We start from the raw sequence: 24,968 nt of genomic DNA, 5'->3' as shown, positions 1-24,968 counted from the left end.
TGTTGCCCTTGAAGGGAGGTCCTCCATAGTAGCTTGAACTTCCTTGGGAAACCCAGGGGAGTGAAGCCAGCCTCATGACAACTGAAGTCCCCATAGAACACAACGCAGTATCTGCTGCATCTAACAATGCCTAGAGGGATGACCTGGCTATCAGCTTTCCTTCGTCGAGGATAGCCTGAAATTAAGACCTGAGTTCCTCTGGAAGCTTGTTAGTGAACTGAGACAATTTATTATAATTAATAAAGTCATATTTACACTTCAGTGCCTAATAATTCACTATACAAAACTGTATGCTGGTAGAAGAGACATTCTTCAGAGAAGATCCAATTTTTTGGCATCCTTGTAGGAAGGACTGGACTTGGGCTGATGAAGTCTGTTGTGTTCAGTGACTTCACGGATCACTAAGAAATTCGGAGCAGGGTGGGAAAACAAATATTCTACTCCTTTAGATGGAACAAAGTACCTTTTCTCCATCCCTTTTGGAGTCAGGATGCAGGTGCTGGAGTGTGCCAAACCATCTTGGCTGGTACCAGTACAGTCTTGTTGATAGGAAGTACCACGTTGCTATATCCTATAGTCTGGAGCAGCGGTTCTCAAACTGTGGGTAGGGACCCCAAAGTGGGCCACAACCCCATTTTAATGGGGTCACCAGGGCTGGCATTAGACTTGCTGGAGCTTGGGGCAGAAGCCAAAGTCCAAGCCCCACCACCCGGGGTCAAAGCCAAAGCCTGAGGGCTTCAGCCCTGGGCAGCGGGGCTCAGGCTTCGGCTTCTGCCCTGGGCGGTGGGGCTCGGGTTACAGGCTCCTCACCTGGGTCTGAAGCCCTTGGGCGGTCTCAGGCTTCAGTCCCCCCTCCTGGGGTTGTGTAGTAATTTTTGTTGTCAGAAGGGGGTCATGGTGCAATGAAGTTTGAGAATCCCTGGTCTGGAGGATGTCCAGGTGATTGTGTGTAGGGTCCTGAACTTCCTCCAGGAGAATCTGGACAGCCTCCATGTCCCTCCTTAGGAGGTTCTGAAATTGTCGGCAGTCATCCAATAGCGATGGTGAGGCTGGTGCCACTGTCTCATTGAGAGATTAAGAGAAAACCACAGGTGGATTGAATGGGCCTGGTTACTTGGGCTGTTCCTCCTCTTCACAGAGCTCCTGAGGGGAATGAGGTTTCCTGAGAGGTGATCGCTGTCCGAATTCCTGCTCAGATCCCTGGAAGTTAGGAGGTCTGAAGTAAGGGTCCCAAGCATCCCAATACAGCAGTCGAGGTGATGCCCATGGGGGAGCGTACCCACTGGTCCTGAACCTGACAGTATGTTTTACAAGTGTGATAGGATGTCCGGGAGACTCTAGAACCCGTTGGGGCTAATCTCACATCTTGGGATACTTGAAGAAGCTGCTACCTAAGCCTCAAACTTGCAGCAGGAGTAAGAGTCTCAGATTCTACAGATGGAGACATTGGTACTGCATGTCTCAAGATGTCACACTTGGTAAATAGTGCACGGTCAGCATAGGCAGCTTGATGCTATGTCTGATAGACAGAACTGGTGAATAGCACACTAATGGTGTGGGCATCTCTCTGGGAATCATTGGTTCCAAAAGTATTGGCAATACCAAATCAGGATAAACTGCGAGGTATAACGAGGTCTAGCAGATGGAAAGTGAGAGGGACTCCTGTCTCTAGGTGGGGCCAATAGTGCAGACTTGGGTCAGATGGTGAACACAGGTACTGCCAAGTCCTCCTTCTTGCCGTGTGGTACTGCCAGTGCAGTTAGCAATCTCTTTTCTCTCCCTTGCTAGTGCGAAGATCAGTCCCATTCCATGCACAGGAAGCAGTTTGGACTGTCCTTGAAATTCAGGACCAATAGTACAGAACCCTGCTCCCCGTGAACTCCAGCCACCCCATACCAGAATGCGGAGTCCCACCAGATTTGAGGGGGTTAGAGAGGCAGTTCTCTTCCTTAGAGGGCTTGGTGGGCAGAGGGGGGTTTCTCTTGCTTTTTGAGGGTGTTTGTTTTTACCTTCCTCTCATCTCTTCCTGCTAGAGCAGTGGTGGTGGGCAACCTGCAGCCCGTCAGGGTAATCTGCTGGCAGGCTGCCAGTTTGTTTACATTTGCACGACCGCCCACATCTTCCAGTGGCCACAGTTCAACGTTCCCAGCCAATGGGAGCTGCGGGAAACGGTGCGGGCTGCAGGGACGTGCTGGCCACCGTTTCCCACAGTTCTCATTGTCCGGGAACGGTGAACCACGGCCAGTGGGAGCTGCGGGCGGCCGTGCAAATGTAAACAAACTGTCTGGTAGCCCGCCAGCGGATTACCCTGACGGGCCGCAGGTTGCCCACCACTGTGCTAGAGTGGTTAGGCCTGGGCTCTGACGATCTGGGGCTAGGGAGCACCAGGTCTGGGGGAGGAGGTGGGTCGGAATGCCCAGAGTCAGAATGGGACCTTATGCAGAGCTCCATCAGATGTCTTCAGAGTCAGAATTCACAGGATTGTTGTGTTCAAGCTGGAAAAGAATGCAAATCTCATACCTGAAAAGAGTAAGAAACACCCTGAGGCAATATAAGCAAGAATCATGGGGATCAGTAGCTGGGAAGACCTGGGGGTAGGCCATGCAGAACTTGAAGCTAGGTATCCTGGGCATACTAGGTGGATAGCACAGAACTTCTAATCCCCAAAACACCATCTAAACCATGGGTTCTCAACCTTTTTCTCTCTGAGCCCCCCCAACATGTCTATAAAAACTTCACAGCCCACCTGGGCCACAACAACTGTTTTTTTGCATATCCAGTAGATTAAAAGCCAGGGCCGGCATTAGGTGGTAGCAAGCAGGCAATTGCCTGGTGCCCTGCAAAGCTTAGTTGCTTGGGCTTCAGCTTCGGCCCTGGGCCCAGCGAGTCTAACACTGGCCCTGCTCTTTGGTTTATTTTGGCAGCCCCCTGAAACCTGCTCACAGCTCCCCAGGGGACCCTGGACCACTGAACTAAACTACACACTAAAACTAGTTAACTATACAAAATAAGGTAAACGATTTACAGCAAAAACCTGATTAGGAAGGCAGGAACGCTAGCAAAGCTGCAGACACTGAGGAGTTAAGTATTGGACCACGAGCAGTAGAGAGGAACTGAGGAAGTGGTTGGTCCATCCCACATCTTATGCTCTCTGTTTTGAGCATGAGGCAGCACAAGTATAAACTATCAGACACTGCTAATGAAGAATCTTCTGGTCTTGGGTGCATGCGCATGCACACCAAATATTTTCAGGCACTACTACTCTAAGAACCACCCTCTCACCTCCCACTTCTAGATACATTTTCCTGTGGAAGGAAGAGTAAGTTCAAAGGGAAATCCACACTTAGGATGGTAGTCCTGAAATGTATGTAATATTATTTAAAGAGTGTAAGGACTTTGGAAAGGGAAGTTTCATATCTGGATTGGATGGTTTCTGAATAATTATACCCTGAAAAGCAGTGGAAGGCAAGACTACAGCTAAAAAAAATGTAACCAGGTGTCCTGAAAAAAGAAATAGTTCTAAAGTTCAGAGAATGTTCTTAAGCCTAGTTCTCAATCTTTTTCATCCAGGACCTTCTTAGCAGACAGACTCCAATAAAGAACAGAAGGAGGGTGGGCTGGTAGCACAAGTGAATGCAGGTGGAGATTGAGAGTGGAAGCTGGTTTACCTTTCACCCTGTCCACAACTCTAACAAATAAGTGTGTTGAGGATCTAAAGGGCCTGCTCTGGTCCAAGTAGAAGGCTAAAGCTCTCCTCGCATAAAACAAATGAAGCTTCTGCTCATCTATATGTGTGTAAGGCTTCAGGAAAAATATTGGCAAATAAATAGCCTTGTTAATGTGGAAATTGGAAACCACCTCTGTCAAGAATTTTGGATGCGGGTAGAGGTAAGCTTTATCCTTATGGAAAAGTGTATAAGGAGGCTCTGAAAACTGGGATCTCAATTCACCCACTTTCCTTGCTGAGATCATTGCAACCAGAAATGCCACTTTCATAGAGAGGTGGAGTAGGGAGCAATCCATGAGAGGTTCAAAGGGAGGCCCCATTAATTTTGTTAGCATGAGTTTGAGATCCTATGGGGAAACAGGTTCTCACACCTAAGCATATAACCTGTCCAACCTTTTTAGAAATCAAATAGTTATGGGGTTGGAAAAAAGCAATCTATTACTCATTGGAGGGTGGAATGCTGAAATTGAAGAGAATATCTCAGATCCAACATGCTTAGGGACCCAGCAATCCGATGTGACGCGAGTCTAAGCACAAAGAAAATGGGATAGATGATCGTAAAAATATGCACAGGAATAAATTGGTCTATAAGTACTGGTATGCCGCCCTTGACATATCTGTCCAAATGCATATTTAGACTGGACTGCTGGTTGAGAGAAACTTGTGGTTGCAGATGAGGAGTGCAGTGGTTGCCTCCTGTAATTCCTCCTCCTTTTTCTCAGCAGGTCTTGGGGCCGAGGAATAAAACACTGATATCTGACAGTCTGCTGAGGCCAGAATCACTTCCTCTGTCACTGGTGTGTAAATTCCAAGCAATTTCAGTACTGCCCTGGAATCTTTCAGGCTATGCAGCCTATTGTCCATTTTTTTCTGAAAAGGATGGACCTACAAATGTCAAATACTGGGTGGCCTGCTGTACTTCAGGAAGGAGACCAAAAGACCCTGGCCACACAGATTCCATTGCTCCATTCCTTAACTACAGCCTACGGCCAGCTTATCACCCTAGTGCTAAAGAAACCTCCTGTCTACTACCTTTGTTGTACAGACAAGTTCAGGTTCACAAGAAGACGCCTGGTAAAATACTGAGAAAAGCTCTGGTAATCCAAAGCAGGACTGTCAGCTAAAGAAAATGCTTTCCTAATGGAACTATAAGCTCTGCTCATAGGAATCATTTGCTAGAAGACGATTGTTTCCGTGACTACTGCTGGAACAAGATGGGAAGGAAAGAGGAAGTGGGCCCTTTTTAAAGACACCATAATAGAGGCTCAACTTCAATGTATACCCCAAATTAAGAAAAACAGTAAAAGAACTAAAAAAGAGCCACCGTGGCTTAACAACCATGTAAAAGAAGCAGTGAGAGATAAAAAGACTTCCTTTAAAAAGTGGAAGTCAAATCCTAGTGAGGCAAATAGAAAGGAGCACAAACACTGCCAACTTAAGTGCAAGAGTGTAATAAGAAAAGCCAAAGAGGAGTTTGAAGAACGGCTAGCCAAAAACTCCAAAGGTAATAACAAAATGTTTTTTAAGTACATCAGAAGCAGGAAGCCTGCTAAACAACCAGTGGGGCCCCTTGACGATGAAAATACAAAAGGAGCGCTTAAAGATGATAAAGTCATTGCGGAGAAACTAAATGGATTCTTTGCTTCAGTCTTCACGGCTGAGGATGTTAGGGAGATTCCCAAACCTGAGCTGGCTTTTGTAGGTGACAAATCTGAGGAACTGTCACAGATTGAAGTATCACTAGAGGAGGTTTTGGAATTAATTGATAAACTCAACATTAACAAGTCACCGGGACCAGATGGCATTCACCCAAGAGTTCTGAAAGAACTCAAATGTGAAGTTGCGGAACTATTAACTAAGGTTTGTAACCTGTCCTTTAAATCGGCTTCGGTACCCAATGACTGGAAGTTAGCTAATGTAACGCCAATATTTAAAAAGGGCTCTAGGGGTGATCCCGGCAATTACAGACCGGTAAGTCTAACATCGGTACCGGGCAAATTAGTTGAAACAATAGTAAAGAACAAAATTGTCAGACACATAGAAAAACAAACTCTTGAGCAATAGTCAACATGGTTTCTGTAAAGGGAAATCGTGTTTTACTAATCTATTAGAGTTTTTTGAAGGGGTCAACAAGTATAGTCCTAGCCTTCACAACCTCCTCAGGTAAGGAGTTCCACAAGTTGACTGTGCGCTGCGTGAAGAAGAACTTCCTTTTATTTGTTTTAAACCTGCTGCCTATTAATTTCATTTGGTGACCCCTTGTTCTTGTATTATGGGAATAAGTAAATAACTTTTCCTTATCCACTTTCTCAACATCACTCATGATTTTATATACCTCTATCATGTCCCCCCTTAGTCTTCTCTTTTCCAAACTGAAGAGTCCTAGCCTCTTTAATCTTTCCTCATATGGGACCCTCTCTAAACCCTTAATCATTTTAGTTGCTCTTTTCTGAACCTTTTCTAGTGCTAGAATATCTTTTTTGAGGTGAGGAGACCACATCTGTACACAGTATTCGAGATGTGGGCGTACCATGGATTTATATAAGGGCAATAATATATTCTCAGGCTTATTCTCTATCCCCTTTTTAATGATTCCTAACATCCTGTTTGCTTTTTTGACCGCCTCTGCACACTGCGTGGACATCTTTAGAGAACTATCCACGATGACTCCAAGATCTTTTTCCTGACTCGTTGTAGCTAAATTAGCCCCCATCATGTTGTATGTATAGTTGGGGTTATTTTTTCCAATGTGCATTACTTTACATTTATCCACATTAAATTTCATTTGCCATTTTGCTGCCCAATCACTTAGTTTTGTGAGATCTTTTTGAAGTTCTTCACAATCTGCTTTGGTCTTAACTATCTTGAGTAGTTTAGTATCATCTGCAAACTTTGCCACCTTCTTTGCTATTAGCCAGGATGGGTAAGAATGGTGTCCCTAGCCTCTGTTCATCAGAGGATGGAGATGGATGGCAGGAGAGAGATCACTTGATCATTGCCTGTTAGGTTCACTCCCTCTGGGGCACCTGGCATTGGCCACTGTCGGTAGACAGATACTGGGCTAGATGGACTTTTGGTCTGACCCAGTACGGCCTTTCTTATGTTCTTAGGAAGTCTTGCAGCAAAGCTTGCTAAAGAAATGGACATTATAACTCTTCTAAGGAGGTCCTTTCTATGGTTGGCAGACCTGGCCTCAATTCTAGGTTCCTCAGCACAGCTACAGCCCCGCCCCCCAACACACGCAGCCTGTTATTCTAGCTCCCTGCATGTCTCCTTATAAACCTGAGCCTACTCCTTATCTTCCGTCCTGTTTCCTTCCACGCCCCCCCCCCCCGGCATTCCTCTGCCCTCCCACTTGTAAGCACTTGAAAATGTCTACATACTATTTTTAAAAAAAATGTGTAGAAATTTCCAAATATTTTCGTGGAAGAGGACTTCATAGGACTGGGAGATGGATGGAAGCATGTGGTGTGTTGCATGCAAGGGTCCAGGAAATACAAAATTAACAAAGGAGGTTGGAAAGGGGTGTGTGGACATGGATAGGCACACACAATGCCCTACCTCTGTCTCCATCATTTATTTTTACGTGTAAGATGGGCATGAATTTGTCAGATGCATAGTGGCCTCTGCTGAGAATGAGGGGGGGGCCATATAGATGTATAGGGATCTTCCTAGGGAGGGGTGGTACACACAGCAATGAACTGGGACACAAAGGAAAAGTCTTCTCCACAAAAATACTGACTACTTCACATTTTGTGTTTTCAACGAATTCTTCACACCCGCATTCTGACACAATGCAGTCAACCTGTGGAATGCGTTGCCAGGGGACGTTATGAAGGTGAAAACTACAAATGGATTAAAAAAAAGAATTAGATAAGGTCATGAAGGATAGGTCCATCAATGGCTATTAGTCAAGATGGTCAGGGATGCAAACCCATGCTCTAGATGTTCCTAGGCCTCTGACTGCCAGATGCTGGGACTGGACAACAGGGGATGGATCATAGGCTGCCAGATGCTGGGACTGGACAACAGGGGATGGATCATTTGATGATTGCTCTATTCTGTTCATTCCCTTTGAAGCAGCTAGTATTGTTGGAGAGACTCTAGCTGAGTAAGCAGTGATCCTGCACAATGTCATTACGGCACTATATATGACATGGCCCAAAAAGCCTGACATTAGCATGATGTCACATTCTGGGGTACAATCCAGACCAGTGAGAGGTTGTGTCACTGCCCGTAACCCTGAGTGCCTCACAATGCTTTGCTGTTGTAGCACCCAACCTGGGCCACTCACAAACAGCCTCACAGCATGCAGGTCACACCTTGAGTGTCTGTGTATAGTTACAGGCCTGGCACAGCAGCTCTGACCCGAACAGCCTGTCAGCAACAGACCAGTCATACTCTGGCTTCCACCAGCCATGGTTACTACTGGCAGGGTGGCCCCCAACAAACTCCAAGTCCCAAATTTTCCCCAAAACGTGTGTTCTGCACTGTCCAGCTCTCTCTTGTAAGGGATCAATATTCAACAGTTTGCTATACTTTAACCAGAGTTACCCAAACTGTTCAGTTTAAACACAATATTGGATTAGTTTTGATTAAAAATAAGAAGTTTATTTAACTACAAAGAGATAGATTAAGTGAGTACAAAAATAAGGTATTAAAGGCAAAAATGGTTACAAGAGAAAAAGATAAAATGCTTTCTAGTAGCGAATACTTAACAAGCTAGACTTGGTTCAAGGTAAAATCCTTATCACAGGTTCCCAGCAACATTGCTGACCAAATTATCAGGTCAGGATCACCCCTAAAATCAAAGGGCTGACCCTTTTGTCTTCTTAGTGAAAGAGAGAGGGAATTACACCTTGGGGTGTTTTTGTCCCCTCACTTTTATAGTCCAGTCAGCCTTTGAAATGGATTCTATTCAAACAGTAAAACTGGTGGTGAAGGTGGCTCCATGCTCTTTCTTCTCCCCTGTGTATGCTGAAACGCAGATTTGCCTGGTCTCTTGCCATTTCCCCCTCTTGCTGTCTCAAGGACTGTTTACTACTTATATGTAAATTGAGGAAAACACATTTTTTGTTTAGAACTGTTTAACAATTTTTGCCTAGTCAGGGCTGTGTGGGTTTGAACCTGTGCTATCATAAAGGAGGAATAACTTACATATAATGTTGCCACATACATTTCACCATATTATTGACTAGCAAGTTATTAGTTTTCAAATAGAACAAGCAATATTTTATGAGTGTCAGAATGCTGTTTAAATTGTGTCTGAATAGGTTTTGGTACAACTATTCATTTATTTTTGCATACTGCCATGATCACAGCTAACTGGGTTCTACCCCAAGGCATCCAGCACATATTATGTTAAACAACAATAATCTTGGCCTTTTTGGCAAGAATGGAAAGAGACCAGGTACATGCTTTCTATTGTTTGTTTTTCACTATAAGGTGCAATTTTAAGTGATTTTAATTAATTTTATTTAAAATTAGATTTATCTATTTTCCCTCTAATATCACCACTATCCACCATTTCTATTCCTTGACTTCAATGGGAGCTGGAGAAAACTACCTCCTGTAAAAAAATCAGGCCATCCACTCTTATCACCCTGCCCAGAAATTATGACAAATGGGAGCAGGTCATGGTTCAGTCAGTATGAGACAGGTCCCTTGAATATTCATTCTCAAAGTGCAAAACTGTTTCCCAGTGGAAGCCAGCAAAGCCAATCTCACTCGCTACATTTAAAGACCCTCTCCACGTCCCATTTGCCTGACTGATCTTCTTGGGCTCCCTCTTTTTTGTTTATGTATTTCCACACTGCTTTTGGGGGTTTTTTCTAGTTCAAAATTATTTTGGGCTTGGGGACACTACTTGTGTATGGTATTTGAGTGGATGTATTTTCCGTCCAATTTTTAGTATTTAATCTTTATTGTATTGCACTGATGCGCCCAATAGGTGCTGCAGAAATTATCTAAATAAAATGTTTGTCACTTTGTCCTGGGTTCATACCTCTAGAATAAGGAATCCTAAAACAGTCAATTAAATACAATGTAAAAATCAGCTGACTTCAGTAGATCAAAGATCTTTAGTGAAATACAATATTAAACTTTAATTGCTGTACCTCTCTGCTACAGTGCTATTTATGGTTAAATTTATGATCAGATTAAAAAATGTAACACTTTTCCCAGGCTATTTGCCTTTACTGAACTGTGTGCTATTTGCCATTTGACTAAGTTAACGATCACACAATGATAATGTCAAGGCCTCTGAAATTATTATATGGTAGTGCAGACTTGCTGCTATCTTATCAGTAGCAATAAATATTTCCTGCTAAAATCAGAGTGTTATGCAATTTCTTCTAAAATGTTCACATTAACCAAGCAACCTGAAAAAACACCTGGCGAATTGAGCAACTTTTAAATGAAAGCTTCCCCCACCACCACCTCATCACTGCACTCCCACAAAGAAACATCACATTTAAGAACAAACTTTCAAACAAGAACATTTTTAGACATCCTCAAAATTGTTTCTAAATCTGCATATAATTGTGACTGCATACTGGTTAGTTTGATGTCAAACTCACTTTGTGGGTGCATATAGGTACACATTCAAATTTATGTACACAACTATAGGCTGCACTCAAGTATTAGGACCTCAACCTTCAAGAAGATAAAATACATAATGACTTAAGTTACACCGCTGGCTATTTTAATTTAGTATTTGCCCTAGAGTTTTATATTTTCAAATGTCACAATTAACTTTATTATAATTATAAATTATTTGTACAGCAGTAGCAAGCAGGAACCTCAGTCATGGACCAAGACCCTAGTGTTCTAGGCACTATACAAACACAGAACAAAGAGGGTCCCTACCCCAAAGAACTTACTTTAAAATTCTAGGAGATTTTGGATGTTAAACCACGTGAATTGGTTGGTATTTTGTTCCTTTTTCAAATAGATACTGATGGACATTATCAGGGTAAAAGTGTGCATTTTGGATGTCATGTGGCTCATATCTTTAACTCACTTCTGTGTAACCATTAGGTTCTCTATACTTAAGTTGGCATCCTCGAGTGAGAGTTATTAACAAAAACAAGTCTCTTCAACACACTGACTCATGGTTCAATATTATATTAATGAATTCAGTATATGATTAAAGAAACAATACCTTGTTCAGGAAAATGCTAGCAAAAGGAAAAAAATTTTGCAATCTCACAAAAAGGATAACTAAAGAATGAGTTATACATGCACAGCAAAAACTGAAAATGCATTTTTTCTTTCTGAGATTTAAAAACATCAGATACAACAAAATGCTAGATAAATTTGTCTCGATAATATTTGCCACATACCTAAAATTTTCAGAGCCACATTTTGTCAAGAATTGCTACATAAAACTACAGCAGTTTGTTCTTCCTTCTCAATCTTTTCCTTAACATTATTTTTTTCTTATCTCCTATTTGGGTCTCTCTTTTCAGGTCTCTCAGATTAGTTCTTCTATTTTAAATACTGGGGTTTTTACTGGATTATTTTGTTTCTTTACAGAATTCCTCCTTTCGTCTTCTGTCAAGGGTTTTATTCTCTGTTTTAGACTTTTCAGTAGTCCTTCCTCTTCCCTTCATTATTTCTTCTCTTCTTCATTTGATATTAATTGGTATTTCATCACTCTAGTTCTTTCCTGCAACTAGGTTTCTGATCTCTTCATTACATCTCACTTCACTCAGCTTCTATCATGTACAAGCAGTCAATTTACCTAAAGACATCTTAGACACCTAAAGAGACCCTTCCTCCCCAGTCTTCAACCAATATGGAACACCAAAACATTGCTATCCAAAAAGGTTCTCTCATCTTCCTCCCATAATCATATGCCAAGGTCAGGTTAAAAAGTAACCCTTTGAAGTAGAGTTGGGAGATATTTGAAGTGTGGTTCTATTCAGAGTGCGACTTGGTAATAAGTGATTCATGCAGTTCAGTGTTTGTCATCTCTGATTCAGATGAAAACAGTTCAGTTTAAAAATAAGTGTTTAAACAGTTAGACTTGTAAACTCAATATGGACCTGAAGATAAAACAGAGTTTCTTTCTGGCTCACATGTCAACAAGAAGATTCTGCAAGCAGAGCTATCTCAACAACTCAGTTGATCATGCACAAGAACAGAATTTTGTTCACTCTTCTAGAGTTGTACTGGTTCTCCAATCCTGACAAAACCAAATATTAGTAAAACTTATTTTAGTCAGTAAAATTAACAGTTATGATTCTGAATACACATGGAAAGCAGATTAGTTGATTAAGAAGCATCTTTTTTATTAAAAGCAGGTTCAGGTACAAAAAAAGGAACCTAACAATTAGGGCTGTCAAGCAATTAAAAAATTAATTGCAATTAATTCTGTTAAACAGTAATAGAATACCATTTATATACATATTTTGGATGTTTTCAACATTTTCAAATATATTGATATCAATTACAATACAGAATACAAAGTGTACAGTGCTCACTTTATATTTATTTTTGATTACAAATATCTGCACTGTAAAAAACAAAACAGTATTTTTAAATTCACCTAGTACAATCTCTTTATCATGAAAGTTGCACTTACAAATGTTGAATTATGTACAAAAAAATAACTGCATTCAAAAATAAAACAATGTCAAACTTTAGAGCCTACAAGTCCACTCAGTACTACTTCAGCCAATTGCTCAGACAAATCAGTTTGGTTACAATTTGCAGGAGATAATGCTGCCCGCTTTTGTTTACGTCACCTGAAAGTGAGAACAGGTGTTCGCATGGCACTGTTGTAACCGGTGTCGCAAGATATTTACATGCCAGATACGTTAAAGATTCATATGTCCCTTCTTGCTTCAACCACCATTCCCGAGGACGTGTGTCCATGTTCTGGTCGATAATGATCCAAAGCAGAGCAGACCAACGCATGTTCATTTTGATCACCTGAGTCAGATGCCACCAGCAGAAGGTTGATTTTCTTTTTTGGTGGTTCGGGTTCTGTAGTTTCTGCATTGGAGTGTTGCTCTTTTAAGACTTCTGAAAACATGCTCCACTCCTCATCCCTCTCAGATTTTGGACAGAACTTCAGATTCTTAAACCTTAGGTCAAGTGCTGTAGCTATCCTTAGAAATCTCACATTGGTACCTTCTTTGCACTTTGTCAAATCTGCTATGAAAGTGTTCTTAAAACGAACATGTGCTGGGTCATCATCCGAGACTACTCTAACATGAAATATATGGCAGAATGCAGGTAAAAGAGAACAGGAGACATACAATTCTCCCCCAAGGAGTTCAGTCAAAAATTTAATTAACGCATTTTTTTTTTAAACGAGTGTCATCAGCATGGAAGCAGTTCCCCTGGAATGGTGGCCGAAGCATGAAGGGGCATACGAATGTTTAGCATATTGGCACGTAAATACCTTGCAACGCTAATTACAAAAGTGCCTGTTCTCACTTTCAGGTGACATTGTAAATAAGAAGCAGGCAGCAGTATCTCCTGTAAATGTAAACAAACTTGTTTGTCTTAGCGATTGGCTGAACAAGAAGTAGGACTGAGTGGACTTGTAGGCTCTAAGGTTTTACATTGTTTTGTTTTTGAGTGCAGTTATGTAACAAAAAAACTACATTTGTAAGTTACACTTTCACGATAAAGTGATTGCACTACAGTACTTGTATGAGGTGAATTGAAAAATACTATTTCTCTTGTTTATCATTTTTACAGTGCAAATATTTGTAATAAAATAATATAAAGTGAGCACTGTACATTTTGTATTCAATACTGTAACAGAAATCAATATATTTTAAAATGTAGAAAAACATCCAAAATATTTAATAAATTTCAATTAGTATTCTATTGTTTAACAGTGAGATTAATCTTTTTTAGTTAATCGCGTGAGTTAACTGCGATTAATCGACAGCCCTACTAACAATACTTGGACAATTTAAGTATTATACCTACATGAACTTCTGTTTGATTGAAGAAATTTAAGTAGTTCCATTTTTACAGTCACTTTTCCAAGTAAAATAATCTCAGACACTTGCCATAAGAACTGAAAACTTTAAATAAAAACTTTCTGGTACCCATCTTTTGAAACAGCCAGTTGCAAGACTTGAGATGGGTATAGTTAAATATAAGTCTCTGAACCAATAATATTTCCTGGCCAAAAATAAATGACTTTGGCTTTTGGACAGCCATAATCTAACAAGCATGCCCTGAGGAGCAAATAAATTATCTTTCTGCCCAGTGGGTATCTTAAGGCTTCTCCAACTGGAAAGATTCTTCTCCTAGCAAGTCTTGAGGTGGAAGTATGTACTCACAGGATCTCCATTAAAACTTTTGTATTTGACTCCATGAGAGGAAATATGGAATTTCTGATTCCGCTAAAGGCATAATTTCCATCAGGGAAGAGTTGCTTGTCAGATATTTTGCTATCCGTATGTTTATCTGTCTCAACTTTCCCCCCAAACTTGCAGAACGTACTCCCCAGACTTGGTTTACCATATTACTACACATTCTATTTTGTATTCTTGTTCAAATCCTTTCATAAGCCCCATTTTACCATAACACACACAAGTAACCAGTCAATCAAAACATTTTTATTTTAAGAAATCTATCTTTTATAAGAGAAGAAAAAGGCAAATTAAAGCTGTATACAACCATGACGTATCTTGGCCAAACCAACAAGTAATCCTGTGACTGTGATCCATCTTTCCGCTTTCCAGAACCAGTGAGTCTTTCCTCCTAGGAGGCCAGTGTTTGAGAGAGGAAGGGAAGGAATTCTGCAAGGATTTCAATGTGCTGGCTCCGCAGGGCATTTTGGTGCCCTCTCATTTAGCTTCCTGCACTCCTGCACTGATGAGATGAGCCACTGAAAATTGGTAAAGGCAGGATTGGAGTGGTGGCCACATGATCCACAGTTGTTCCTCTGATCCCTGCAGGAGCTGCTTGAGGGTACCACTGTATCAGGATCCAATAAGAAACACCAAGCAGAAGCAGGGAGTTGCTGCTAGAGAACGACTGCTGTTCAGGTGGCTCTAGAGCTCTTCAAATGCAGTCATTCCATAAATGGTCCTGCACCAGGTTGCACCCATGGTGGAGATCTTTCAAGATCATAGTTCATACTTGGCGCTATTTTGGGGAGAGAGAACAGCTGACGGCAGAAAAGATGACAGGACTGCCTATCTGCAGCCTGGAACTTTATCCAAGAATCTGTAGTGGTACTGGAGACTGAAGAAAAGGTGACAAGGTTTTCTATTTCTACACAAGAAGTGACAGTGTTCAAGGTAATTCTTGAAAGTAAATGGAGTTTCAAATGTAACAATTGTATTGTACTGAAAGATACAGAAGATATTATCACAACTGGGACTACACCAACAGTAGATAGTCTACAAGTCATGGGGAAGCGTGACAGCATATTAGATACATGTACACAATTAAAGCTGTATTCCTTGATTCCAAAGGCAAACGATGACAAGAAAGTGAATTTAATAAACTTAAGATGTCATCTTAAACCCTCCAAAAAGGCCATAAAAATGTCTTTCCGTTTTACATGCACAGTGCAACAGATGCACAGGGTGGAAGGTTAAGAGGGAATGAAAGCAATGTTAAGGTGGTTTGAGAGACTTGGACTGTGCATTTCCACACTTTCTAATGTTTGCTTTTGGATTAAGTGTAAATTTAACTTTGAATTTTTAGCCCACAAAAGCTTATGTCTAAATAAATTTGTTAGTCTCTAAGGTGCCACAAGGACTCCTCGTTGTTTTTGCAGGTTTTCAATGTTTGTTTTTAAAAAAAACATCTACTATGTGTCAAGGCCTTTTTTCCTTTTTGAAAAACTTACAGATACAAGCTTAACTTTAGGTTAATTGAAGAGTTTTGTTTTGCTTTGCTTTTTTTGGAGGGGCAGAGCACCTAGGAATATATTTTTTAATGAATAACACCTATACACAAGACCAAACGAGATACTCCAGATGATATTTTTGTCCATCCAGCACTACTTCTAAGTATTGATATGCTTTATAATTCAGTATCTAAGAACTGGCTTTTAAAATATGCAGCCTTGCCGTGCAAATAACAAAGGTGAGGTTGGATAGTATCACAAACAAGTCATTAATAGAAGGAGCTTATATACTGACTTCCAAGTCAAGCTAAAAAGTAACTAGCATATTAAAATTAGTTTCATGACAATTTCCAAAGTGCATTCCTTGATCAGGAAACCCGATAAGGCTAATAATGAATACCCAGTGCATACCAGTATGTGGCAACCACTTATTCCAATCTAAAAGGCAACACTGAACTGAAATACAGTGTGCATTTTGTACCCCTTTTTATTAGAGAGAAAGCCTTGAGACTCTTCTTGCTCCAGTGCAATAAAAAGGCATCATTTGGGGAATAAAAACCTTCCCTTCCTGGAGCAGAATTAGTGACATTTGATATTTATTCTATTGGACAGCTCAGAGATTGAGATGTTTCCTATGAGTGAAAGAACCCTTCTTGGGAACATTTATATTGGACACTTATCATAGTTCATCATCCACAAGAAAGACAGATAGCAAAGATGAGTTGTATGAAGACCATGCTATTTCCAGAGCTGGAATGCTTCCTGATACATTTTGCGGTCAATTGATATAATAGTGCAATAGCATTCTCCATTGAAACCTGGATCATGCTTTTTTTTTTTTAAATACAGCTTACATAGGGAGAAGAGGCTTTAACAAGATGAGAATTGCTTTTAGCTCCAAAACATTTGTGAAGTCTAGCTTCTTTAGATTTCCATGGCCTTGCATGATCAGACCATCAAGACTAAGGGCTCAAGTTAAGGGGAAAAAGGAGGGGAGGGAAGGCATACCTGCTCCTGACCTGCCATCTTGTACTCCAGAGTCTAAGATTTTTTTTTTTAAAGTCTCTTAAAAAAAAAAAAAAAAAAACAGTCAAAGTATAAGCCAAATGTAGCCAATGGAGGGATGTGTGCCTGAATTTGCAGAGGCCAAAACAGTAGTTTTGAGAGAGGCATAAACTGTCCCTGTTCATCTCACTTAGGTGTTAACTCAGATGCCCAAAGATAGTTAATGCTGGCATTTAGTTATTTCACTGCTGATCAAGGCATATAAGAAAAAGGAGGATTTTATTATGAAAGTCTTTTATATAATCTGCTGAGGGTGACATCTCATTTTGGCACCACAAGTGGGTGGCACTATGAGATTAACAAAGCCCAGCAGAGCATCCAAACCCTACTTAGGTGGAGCCAAGCCACAGGTGCCCAGTGATCATATTTTGCACATCAGCACAATCCTCTGTGAATGGCATCTAAAAGTAAGCAGAGCTTAGTTTGTGGGCAAAGCGTGGAAGAGTACTACTACCTTTTAAAACTCCTATTCAACTGCCATCAAACATTAACCTAAAGCAGTGACACGCAGATGGCTCTTTAATGTATCTCCTGCAGCTCTTTGCAGCATGATACTAAAATACTGTGTGATTTAATTATAATAACTTTAATTATACAAGTTATTAACCAATCAGGACACTTTTACTATGTTATTAACCAATTGTAGAATACTTGGCCAGTCATTCTGCTGAATGAGATATACAGACAGACACACAGTAGACGCTTGTTTTCAGCAACACCTTTTAAGAGCAACTGCCACTTATGAACAACATTTCCCGAGAACACTTTCCCCACCATAAATTGTCCACTCAGTAATAGCAACACAGCCGCAGCATAAGAGTGATGTTGTGATGTCACATCCAGGAGTGGAGATTGGGGGGGACATGTAGGGGTGTGGCTCCCCCAGACTGCATCTTTCCACTCCCCTGCCAACTTTGGCCCTTCGGCATAGCTCCAGGACACACAGTCCTGTCCACTTGCCCTGCCTGACAGAGCCTGCAAGGAAAGCATGTGTAGGAGGGAGGGTCTGGAAGAGAGGGATTTGGCGGGGGGGGGGCAGGGGGAGGGAACAGCAGAGGCACAACTGGAAGGTTTCCTCCTCCCTTCCTCAGCGTCTGGCTTGCAGGCGGGTGGGGTGTGTGTGCTATTTTGCAGTAAGGGATATCAGGGACACCCCCCCCCCCATGCATTGAGCTGTCCTCCATCTTGGCTGCAGGTGGCAGGGTGTGGGTGTGCTGTTTTGCAGTGGGGGTCAGGGACCCCCTTCCCAGGACACTGACCAGTCCCCTTCTCCCCTCCACTATCCATGCTAGGAGCCACCCCCGCTCCCATTGCAGGCTGCGCATGGTGCCCTCCCCACACATCCATCCCTCACCAAGGTGGAGCATGAAAGCTGCCAGTGGGAGCATCCTCAGTCTGTCCCTGGCAGCTGGGCTCGCTCAGCCATTTTGCTGACTGGGGGCTCCCCTGCCAAACCCAAGATTCCCCTGCCCCATTCCCCCAAACCTTGGGGTTCCTCCATCCTGCAACATGGCTGCCCCACCACTTCCAAAACACTCTTCATATGCCACAGCCTACCTAACCCCCTCCATCTCTCCATGAGCCATCTGTCATCAATGTCCTCCACCTTAGACCAAACTGGTATTGCTATCATCCCCCTCACCCATCTGCCCCAGGGTTCTCTGGGGCTGAACTCTTGGTCTGACTGGGGTAATAGGTTCTGTCTCCTTCTCTGTCCCCTCATCTCTCCCCAGCTGGAGGGGGTGCTCTCCCACCTGCTGCAGGAGAACCTGGCCCTGCAGGCTGTGCTGACACGGTGGCAGTCCCAGGGCCAAGGGGAATGTGCTGCACCTGCCACCAGTGAGGGTTTAACACCAAGGAACCTCAGCCATCCGCCCACACCAGTGCCCCTGGGGGGCAGAAGCCAGAGGCACCTTGCTTATGGTAAGAGGAGGGGACATGGAGCTTTGACTTGATTGGGCGGGATGGGGAAGGGGTGAGGGTCACGACTTTTGCCCCTGGCTCTGCAAGGGAAGAGATATTGGGCAGCAATGGGTGCACTGCCTTTGGTGTACTATTTTACAGTATCAGAAAAAGCAGGCTGTCTTTGGTTAGACGACACTCCCCAGAACAGTACCAGCCGCTTAGGAGCAACATTGCAAAGGGCACCAATATGTTGCTACTAATGGGCATCTACAGAGTGTCTGTGTGCGTGAGGAGAGAGAGAGTAAATGAAACAATGAATTCACACACTGAGTCTCTTATGGGTCTCTTTTGGATAATTGATCAACCAGTCATTAAGGCATAGGCGCCGACTATGTGGGTGCTCCAGGGCTGGAGCACCCACGGGGAAAAATTAGCAGGTGCTCCCCACTCACCGGCAGCCAAGCTCCACCCTCCTCGCCATCTGAGGAAGGCCACTACCACCACCATGCACTTTGTGAAAAACCAGGCCGAAGACAGACAGACCGAAGAGAAGAGCAGTGAATTGGTAGTGGGTTTTGTTTACAATAAACCTGAGAAATCTTCTGTGGCCATGGAAGAGAGAAATGTGAAAGACGTCTTTTAAGTCGAGGGCGGTATACCAGTCCACTGGATCCAGTGAGGGAATGATGGAGGCCAGAGAGACCATGCGGAACCTCAGTTTCTTGAGATCTCTGTTGAGAACATGAAGTTCCAGAATGGGCCAAAGGCCCCCCTTGGCCGTTGAGATTAAGAAATATTGGGAGTAAAACCAATTCCCTCTCAAGTCTTGCGGAACCTTCTCTACGGCACCCATCCGTAGGACAGACTGCACCTTCTGGGCAAGGAGTTGCTCGTGAGAAGGGTCCCTGAAGAGGGACGTGGATGAGGGGTGGGCGAGAGGGGTGAACGAAAACGGAAAGGTATAGCCGACCGTCACTGTATTTGGCACCCAGAGGTCCGATATTATGCAGGACCACACTGGGCTGAAGTGGGCCAGACGGTCCAAAAATAAAAGGGAGGCAGGATCTGAGGTGGGAACTGGTATAGTGCCCTCGGATGCACCTTCAAAAGGCCTGCTCAGGCCCACCGGAGTACCTATGTGATCACAGCTGGGAGGTTGAGGTGGAAGGAAGCAGTTGACATGGCTTGTAACCTCTCCTTTTCCTTTTATAGGGTTTCTGTCTCAGACCTGGAGCTGAGAAGTGTGATAGCTGTTGGGACCTGAAGTGCTTCCTCTAAGCCGACAGAGCATAGTGGCCCAGGGCCCTTGAGTCCTTCAGGCCATGAAGTCTTGTGTCTGTCTGTTCGGAGAATAATGAGGAGCTTTCAAAAGGGAGGTCCTGAATAACCTGCTGAACCTCATGAGGAAGTCATAGAATCATAGAATATCAGGGTTGGAAGGGACCTCAGGAGGTCATCTAGTACAACCGCCTGCTCAAAGCAGGACCAATCCCCAACTAAATCATCCCAGCCAGGGCTTTGTCAAGCCTGACCTTAAAAACCTCCAAGGAAGGAGATTCCACCACCTCCCTAAGTAACCCATTCCAGTGCTTCACCACCCTCCTAGTGAAGAAGTTTTTCCTAATATCCAACCTAAACTTCCCCCATTGCAACTTGAGACCATTACTCCTTGGGTTCTGTCATCTGGTACCACTGAGAACAGTCTAGATCCATCCTCTTTGGAACCCGCTTTCAGGTAGTTGAAAGCAACTATCAAATCCCCCCTCATTCTTCTCTACTGAAGACTAAACAATCCCAGTTCCCTCAGCCTTTCCTCATAAGTCATGTGCTCCAGCCCCCTAATCATTTTTGTTGCCCTCCGCTGGACTCTTTCCAATTTTTCCGCATCTTTCTTGTCCTGTGACACCCAAAACTGGACACAGTACTCCAGATGAGGCCTCACCAATGCCGAAAAGAGGGGAATGATCACATCCCTTGATCTGCTGGCAATGCTCCTACTTATACAATCCAAAATGCCATTAGCCTTCTTGGCAACAAGGGCACACTGTTGACTCATATCCAGCTTCTCATCCACTGTAACCTCTAGGTCCTTTTCTGCATAACTGCTGCCTAGCCACTCGGTCCCTAGTCTGTAGCAGAGCATGGGATTCTTCCGTCCTAAGTGCAGGTCTCTGCACTTGTCCTTGTTGAACCTCATCAGATTTCTTTTGGCCCAATCCTCTAATTTGTCTAGGTCCCTCTGTATCCTATCCCTACCTTCCAGCGTATCTACCACTCCTCCCAGTTAATGTCATCTGCAAACTTGCTGAGGGTGCAATCCACACCATCCTCCAGATCATTAATGAAGATATTGAACAAAACTGGCCCCAGGACTGACCCTTGGGGCACTCCGCTTAATACCGGCTGCCAACTAGACATGGAGCCATTGATCACTACCTGTTGAGCCTGATGATCTAGCCAGCTTTCTATCCACCTTACAGTCCATTCATCCAGCCCATATTTCTTTAGCTTGCTGGCTAGAATAGGTTGTTGAATAAGTCTTGAGGACTGAAGCCAAGAGCTTTGCCTCATGGTGACAGCACAGGCCATCGTCCTGGCTGCTGCGTCGGCTGCATCCAGTGCCGCCTGGAGTGAGGTCCTGGCCATATTCTGACCCTCATCCAAGAGGGCCGAGAATTCCTACCTTGAGTCCTGAGGCAGAGCGTCTTTGAACTTGGCTAAGGAGTCCCACAGACTTAGTTGTATCTCCCCAGTACGGCTTGCTAGTTTGAGATAGACTCCAAAAACCACTGAGAAGAAGCAAGAGAGGTTGTTCCAGCAACCGTCACAGGCAATAAGGAGGAACTGAGAGGGTGTGTGGCCAGTGGTGCCCCTTATACCAGCACATGAGCATGTGGCACCAGAGGTCGCTAGAGCTAGCCTGATGGATACCACTGAGGGAAAAATCTCCGGCAATGATGCACGTGGCGCGTACACACCTATTGTGGAATGGACATGAAGCACTCGAAGAACTTCCTCGTCATCATCACTTGGTATGGGTGGGGCACTTGTTGAGATAGGCGGAGACTCCCTTGAAACTGGGGAAATGTCCAGAGATCAAGAAATCTTCAGCACTGAGAAGATGATATTGAATAAAGGAGATTCAGGTGTCTTTGCTACTGCCAGATCCTGAGAGAATCAAAACTCTTGCATTACTGATTGATATTGAGGAGGCTGCCTGGGCAGAAGTAACTGAGGGAGAGGCAACTGATGGTACCGAAGGTTTTGTGTGCTCCAATAAGTGATCAGTAGGTGTTGGTCTGGTCTTTTGCAGTGCCAAACGAGGGGCCTGGTAGACTCTTTCGGTACCGGTTTAGAATAACTGGTTTTCTTCTCCCTACCACTCTGATCTCCAGATGGTACCGATCTTCCAGAGCTGGAACCCTTAGAGTCCTTGGACTTTCTGGTGCTCATGGTACCTGAGGAACCTACAGCCTTGTGGGTACCAAGCTGGAGACCGGTAGATGCCAGTGGTAGGAGGGGGTAGGTGCCAAAGACTGCCTCTTTGAGGTAGATTCTCTATTTCGAGGGCTTGAAGCCCACTTCCTAGAGTCCTTTTGAGAGGATTCCAGAAATTTCCTCTTCAATGATCTAGGGGAGTGCTGCACTGAGGAGGTTGAGGCAATTAACTTGCTCAGAAACTGTTGTAAGGGGGGTCCCCTGGCCAGAGTCAGAAGCCGGTCCAAGCAAGACAAAGCTTAAGTTTCCAGTTCTTTCTGACACTAGATTTTAATGCCAGGAAGAAATTACACTTTTGGGCAACATATGACTCCCCAAGGCAATGGACACACTGGGAGTGCCTGTTATTCACCAGGATCGCCTCTGGCATGAAAGGCAGCACTTAAAACCAGGTGTACCCTCCCAGTGTTTAAGTTCCCCTGAGGGGAGAAAAAAGACACATGAAAGGACAATGGTCCTTACACTAAAAAACATATACATATATGTGTGTGCGCGCGCGCATAAGTTAACACTAACTAGTAGATAAGAGAAAAATACAGTTGAGGTCAGCTCTATTTGGACACTGCTGAGGCGGTTGAGAAGGAACAGAGAGGGTGGTTTGCCTGCCTAGCTCTATATAGCTACATTGCAGAACACAAGGCTGCATGCGGTGAATGCATGGCTGAACTGGCACTGCTACCTAAAATCTCCAATGTGAGACACATGGGATGCATGTACACCTAGAATGGAGCATCCATAGGGACACTACTCAAAGAACACATAAATTAGTGACTACCTGTGAAAAGTTTGGTCTGGCATCACATAGGAACTCTGTGGCAGAGGCAGGGATAGAATCCAATTCTTCAAGGCAGCATTCATCTACCCTTAATCTTGAAACTGTCCTGTTCCTGCATTCTCCTGCCTCATTCACTACGTACCTTCCAACTTCTACAACAAATGAGGCAAAGCCTTTATAGACACAGACTCTTCCACTACAAAACCTTGATTCATGCTGACAGCAGATCCATCTTGTGCACTGAATGAGGGTTGGGTCCAGTGGAAAAAACTATGATATGATCATGCAATGATGTATCATAATACATACATACATACAAAGGGGCCAAATTGCAACCTTAATTCTGACATTTCCTAACATGAGTGCTTGACATTACAACTTTAAAAGAATGTTGTTAATGTTGTTGTCCGTGTTATTTTATAAAAAATTGTAGTTTTTCTTTACAAAATGCAGATGCCTATGAGAAAGACTAATATAAAGAATTAGAATAAATCCCCAGGCGTACAAAGCTTGAAAACAGAGAGGGGAAATTAATTTGAACTCACTTTTCATTTACTGTCTCATCCTTACACAACGTAAGATGGAGAAGGGCCGGCAATAGGTTACTTTTTCAGTTAATTTTATTATTAAACGTGATATGAATGCAAAATCCATAGTATAACAAATTTGTAATTTTCTTTATCCTCAATTTATATTATCATGTAAAAGAATTTAAATAGTTGCATACACTCAATTAACTGATGAGATTTTTTTTCATGACTCACACTGGTCAATATTGTTGCATGACAAAGCCAGCATGCCTACTGCCCACAACAACCCAAGTGAACAATAACGCATAGAAATAGAGTAACAGCATATGTCAGACAACAGAGAAATAGCAACATCAGCAATGTTGTTATAGCCATGTTGGTCACGGGATATTAGAGAGACAAGGAGGGTGAGGTAATATCTTTTATTGGAGCTCTTCTTCGGGTCAGCTCTGTGTAGCTGGAAAGCTTGTCTCCTTAACCAACAGAAGTTGCTCCAATAAAAGATATTACCTCACCCACCTTGTGTCTCTATTTTCAGCAATATCACATCACTGAGACACCAAGAAAAAAAATACTATAATGTCTCAAGTAATGGTGATGGTGTAAGGCAGTGCTTCTCAAAGTCGGGCCGCCGCTTGTGCAGGGAAAGCCCCTGGCGGTCCGGCCCAGTTTGTTTACCTGCCGCGTCAGCAGGTTCGGCCGATCACGGCTCCCACTGGCCGCGGTTCGCCACTCCAGGCCAATGGGGGCTGCGGGAAGCGGCGCGGGCCGAGGGACGTCCTGGCCGCCCTTCCTGGCAGGTAAACAAACCGGCCCAGACCACCAGGGGCTTTCCCTGCACAAGCGGCGGCCTGGCTTTGAGAAGCACTGGTGTAAGGAATGGCAGAGATGGCCCATACCTCTCACTACTTCTTTTGTTGCCTCCCCAATCGTAGAAGAAAATCATTCACGTGAGATGGAGAAAGAGTCTAATAGTTTCCTCACTTCAAGACTGCTCCTATTAGGGCAAGGAGGTTCCCAGAACCTGATCCTTCCCCATGCCTGCTCCTTGAGTTTTACACATGTGGTCTTTAATGATATCTCCATTAACAGTTTAAGACTAACAAATGAAATATTTTACCGGCAAACAATACTGGGATTGGCATTCCTTGACAGAAGTAGTTCCACGGTCTTCAAAATCTGCTCCTCTGAAGCATGTGCAGTACATGCAGCCATCAATACAGTATACTGATCTGAATTGAAAATTACAATTGGAAGATTGTGATGTCAACAAATAATGTACTCCGTGTAACAATCGGAAGCAGAGGGTTTTTAACATTATTACATCTTTACAATAGTTCAGACAGATTCTCAAGTTTGATAAAATCAAGTATTTGATCTTTAGAAATGATTGAAAGATTTGGGAATATTCAGCTCAGTGAAGGTAAATGAAGCCATTAAGACAGATGAAATCACCCAGGAAGAGGAAGGAGACGCCACTGAGAAGACAATGAGATAGTAATTGAAGAGTAGGAAAAATCCAAGACCAAGCTTAAAAAATAAACAGGCATATTAAGTGGTCTTATTGTCAAAGAACTGAACACTTTTAGGACATATAGGTGAATTTAAGGATAAGGAAAGTAACAATTGTCTTCT

General features: G+C 43.2%; 1 protein-coding gene across 1 annotated transcript in view; it reads right to left on the bottom strand.

The window, feature by feature from the left end:
- The window catches only part of ASZ1 (ankyrin repeat, SAM and basic leucine zipper domain containing 1), a 103,284-nt gene that overhangs the window by 58,364 nt on the left and 19,952 nt on the right, over positions 1-24,968 (bottom strand). Inside the window, exon 4 of the mRNA XM_065423563.1 lies at positions 24,454-24,565. Coding sequence (XP_065279635.1) covers positions 24,454-24,565 — 112 coding nt within the window. The remainder of the gene's footprint in view (positions 1-24,453; positions 24,566-24,968) is intronic.

Source organism: Emys orbicularis, chromosome 1 (genome assembly GCF_028017835.1).
Source record: "Emys orbicularis isolate rEmyOrb1 chromosome 1, rEmyOrb1.hap1, whole genome shotgun sequence".
NCBI lineage: Eukaryota > Metazoa > Chordata > Testudines > Emydidae > Emys > Emys orbicularis.
Note: the sequence above shows the minus strand (reverse complement) of the source record. Positions and strands in the feature narration are given on the sequence as shown.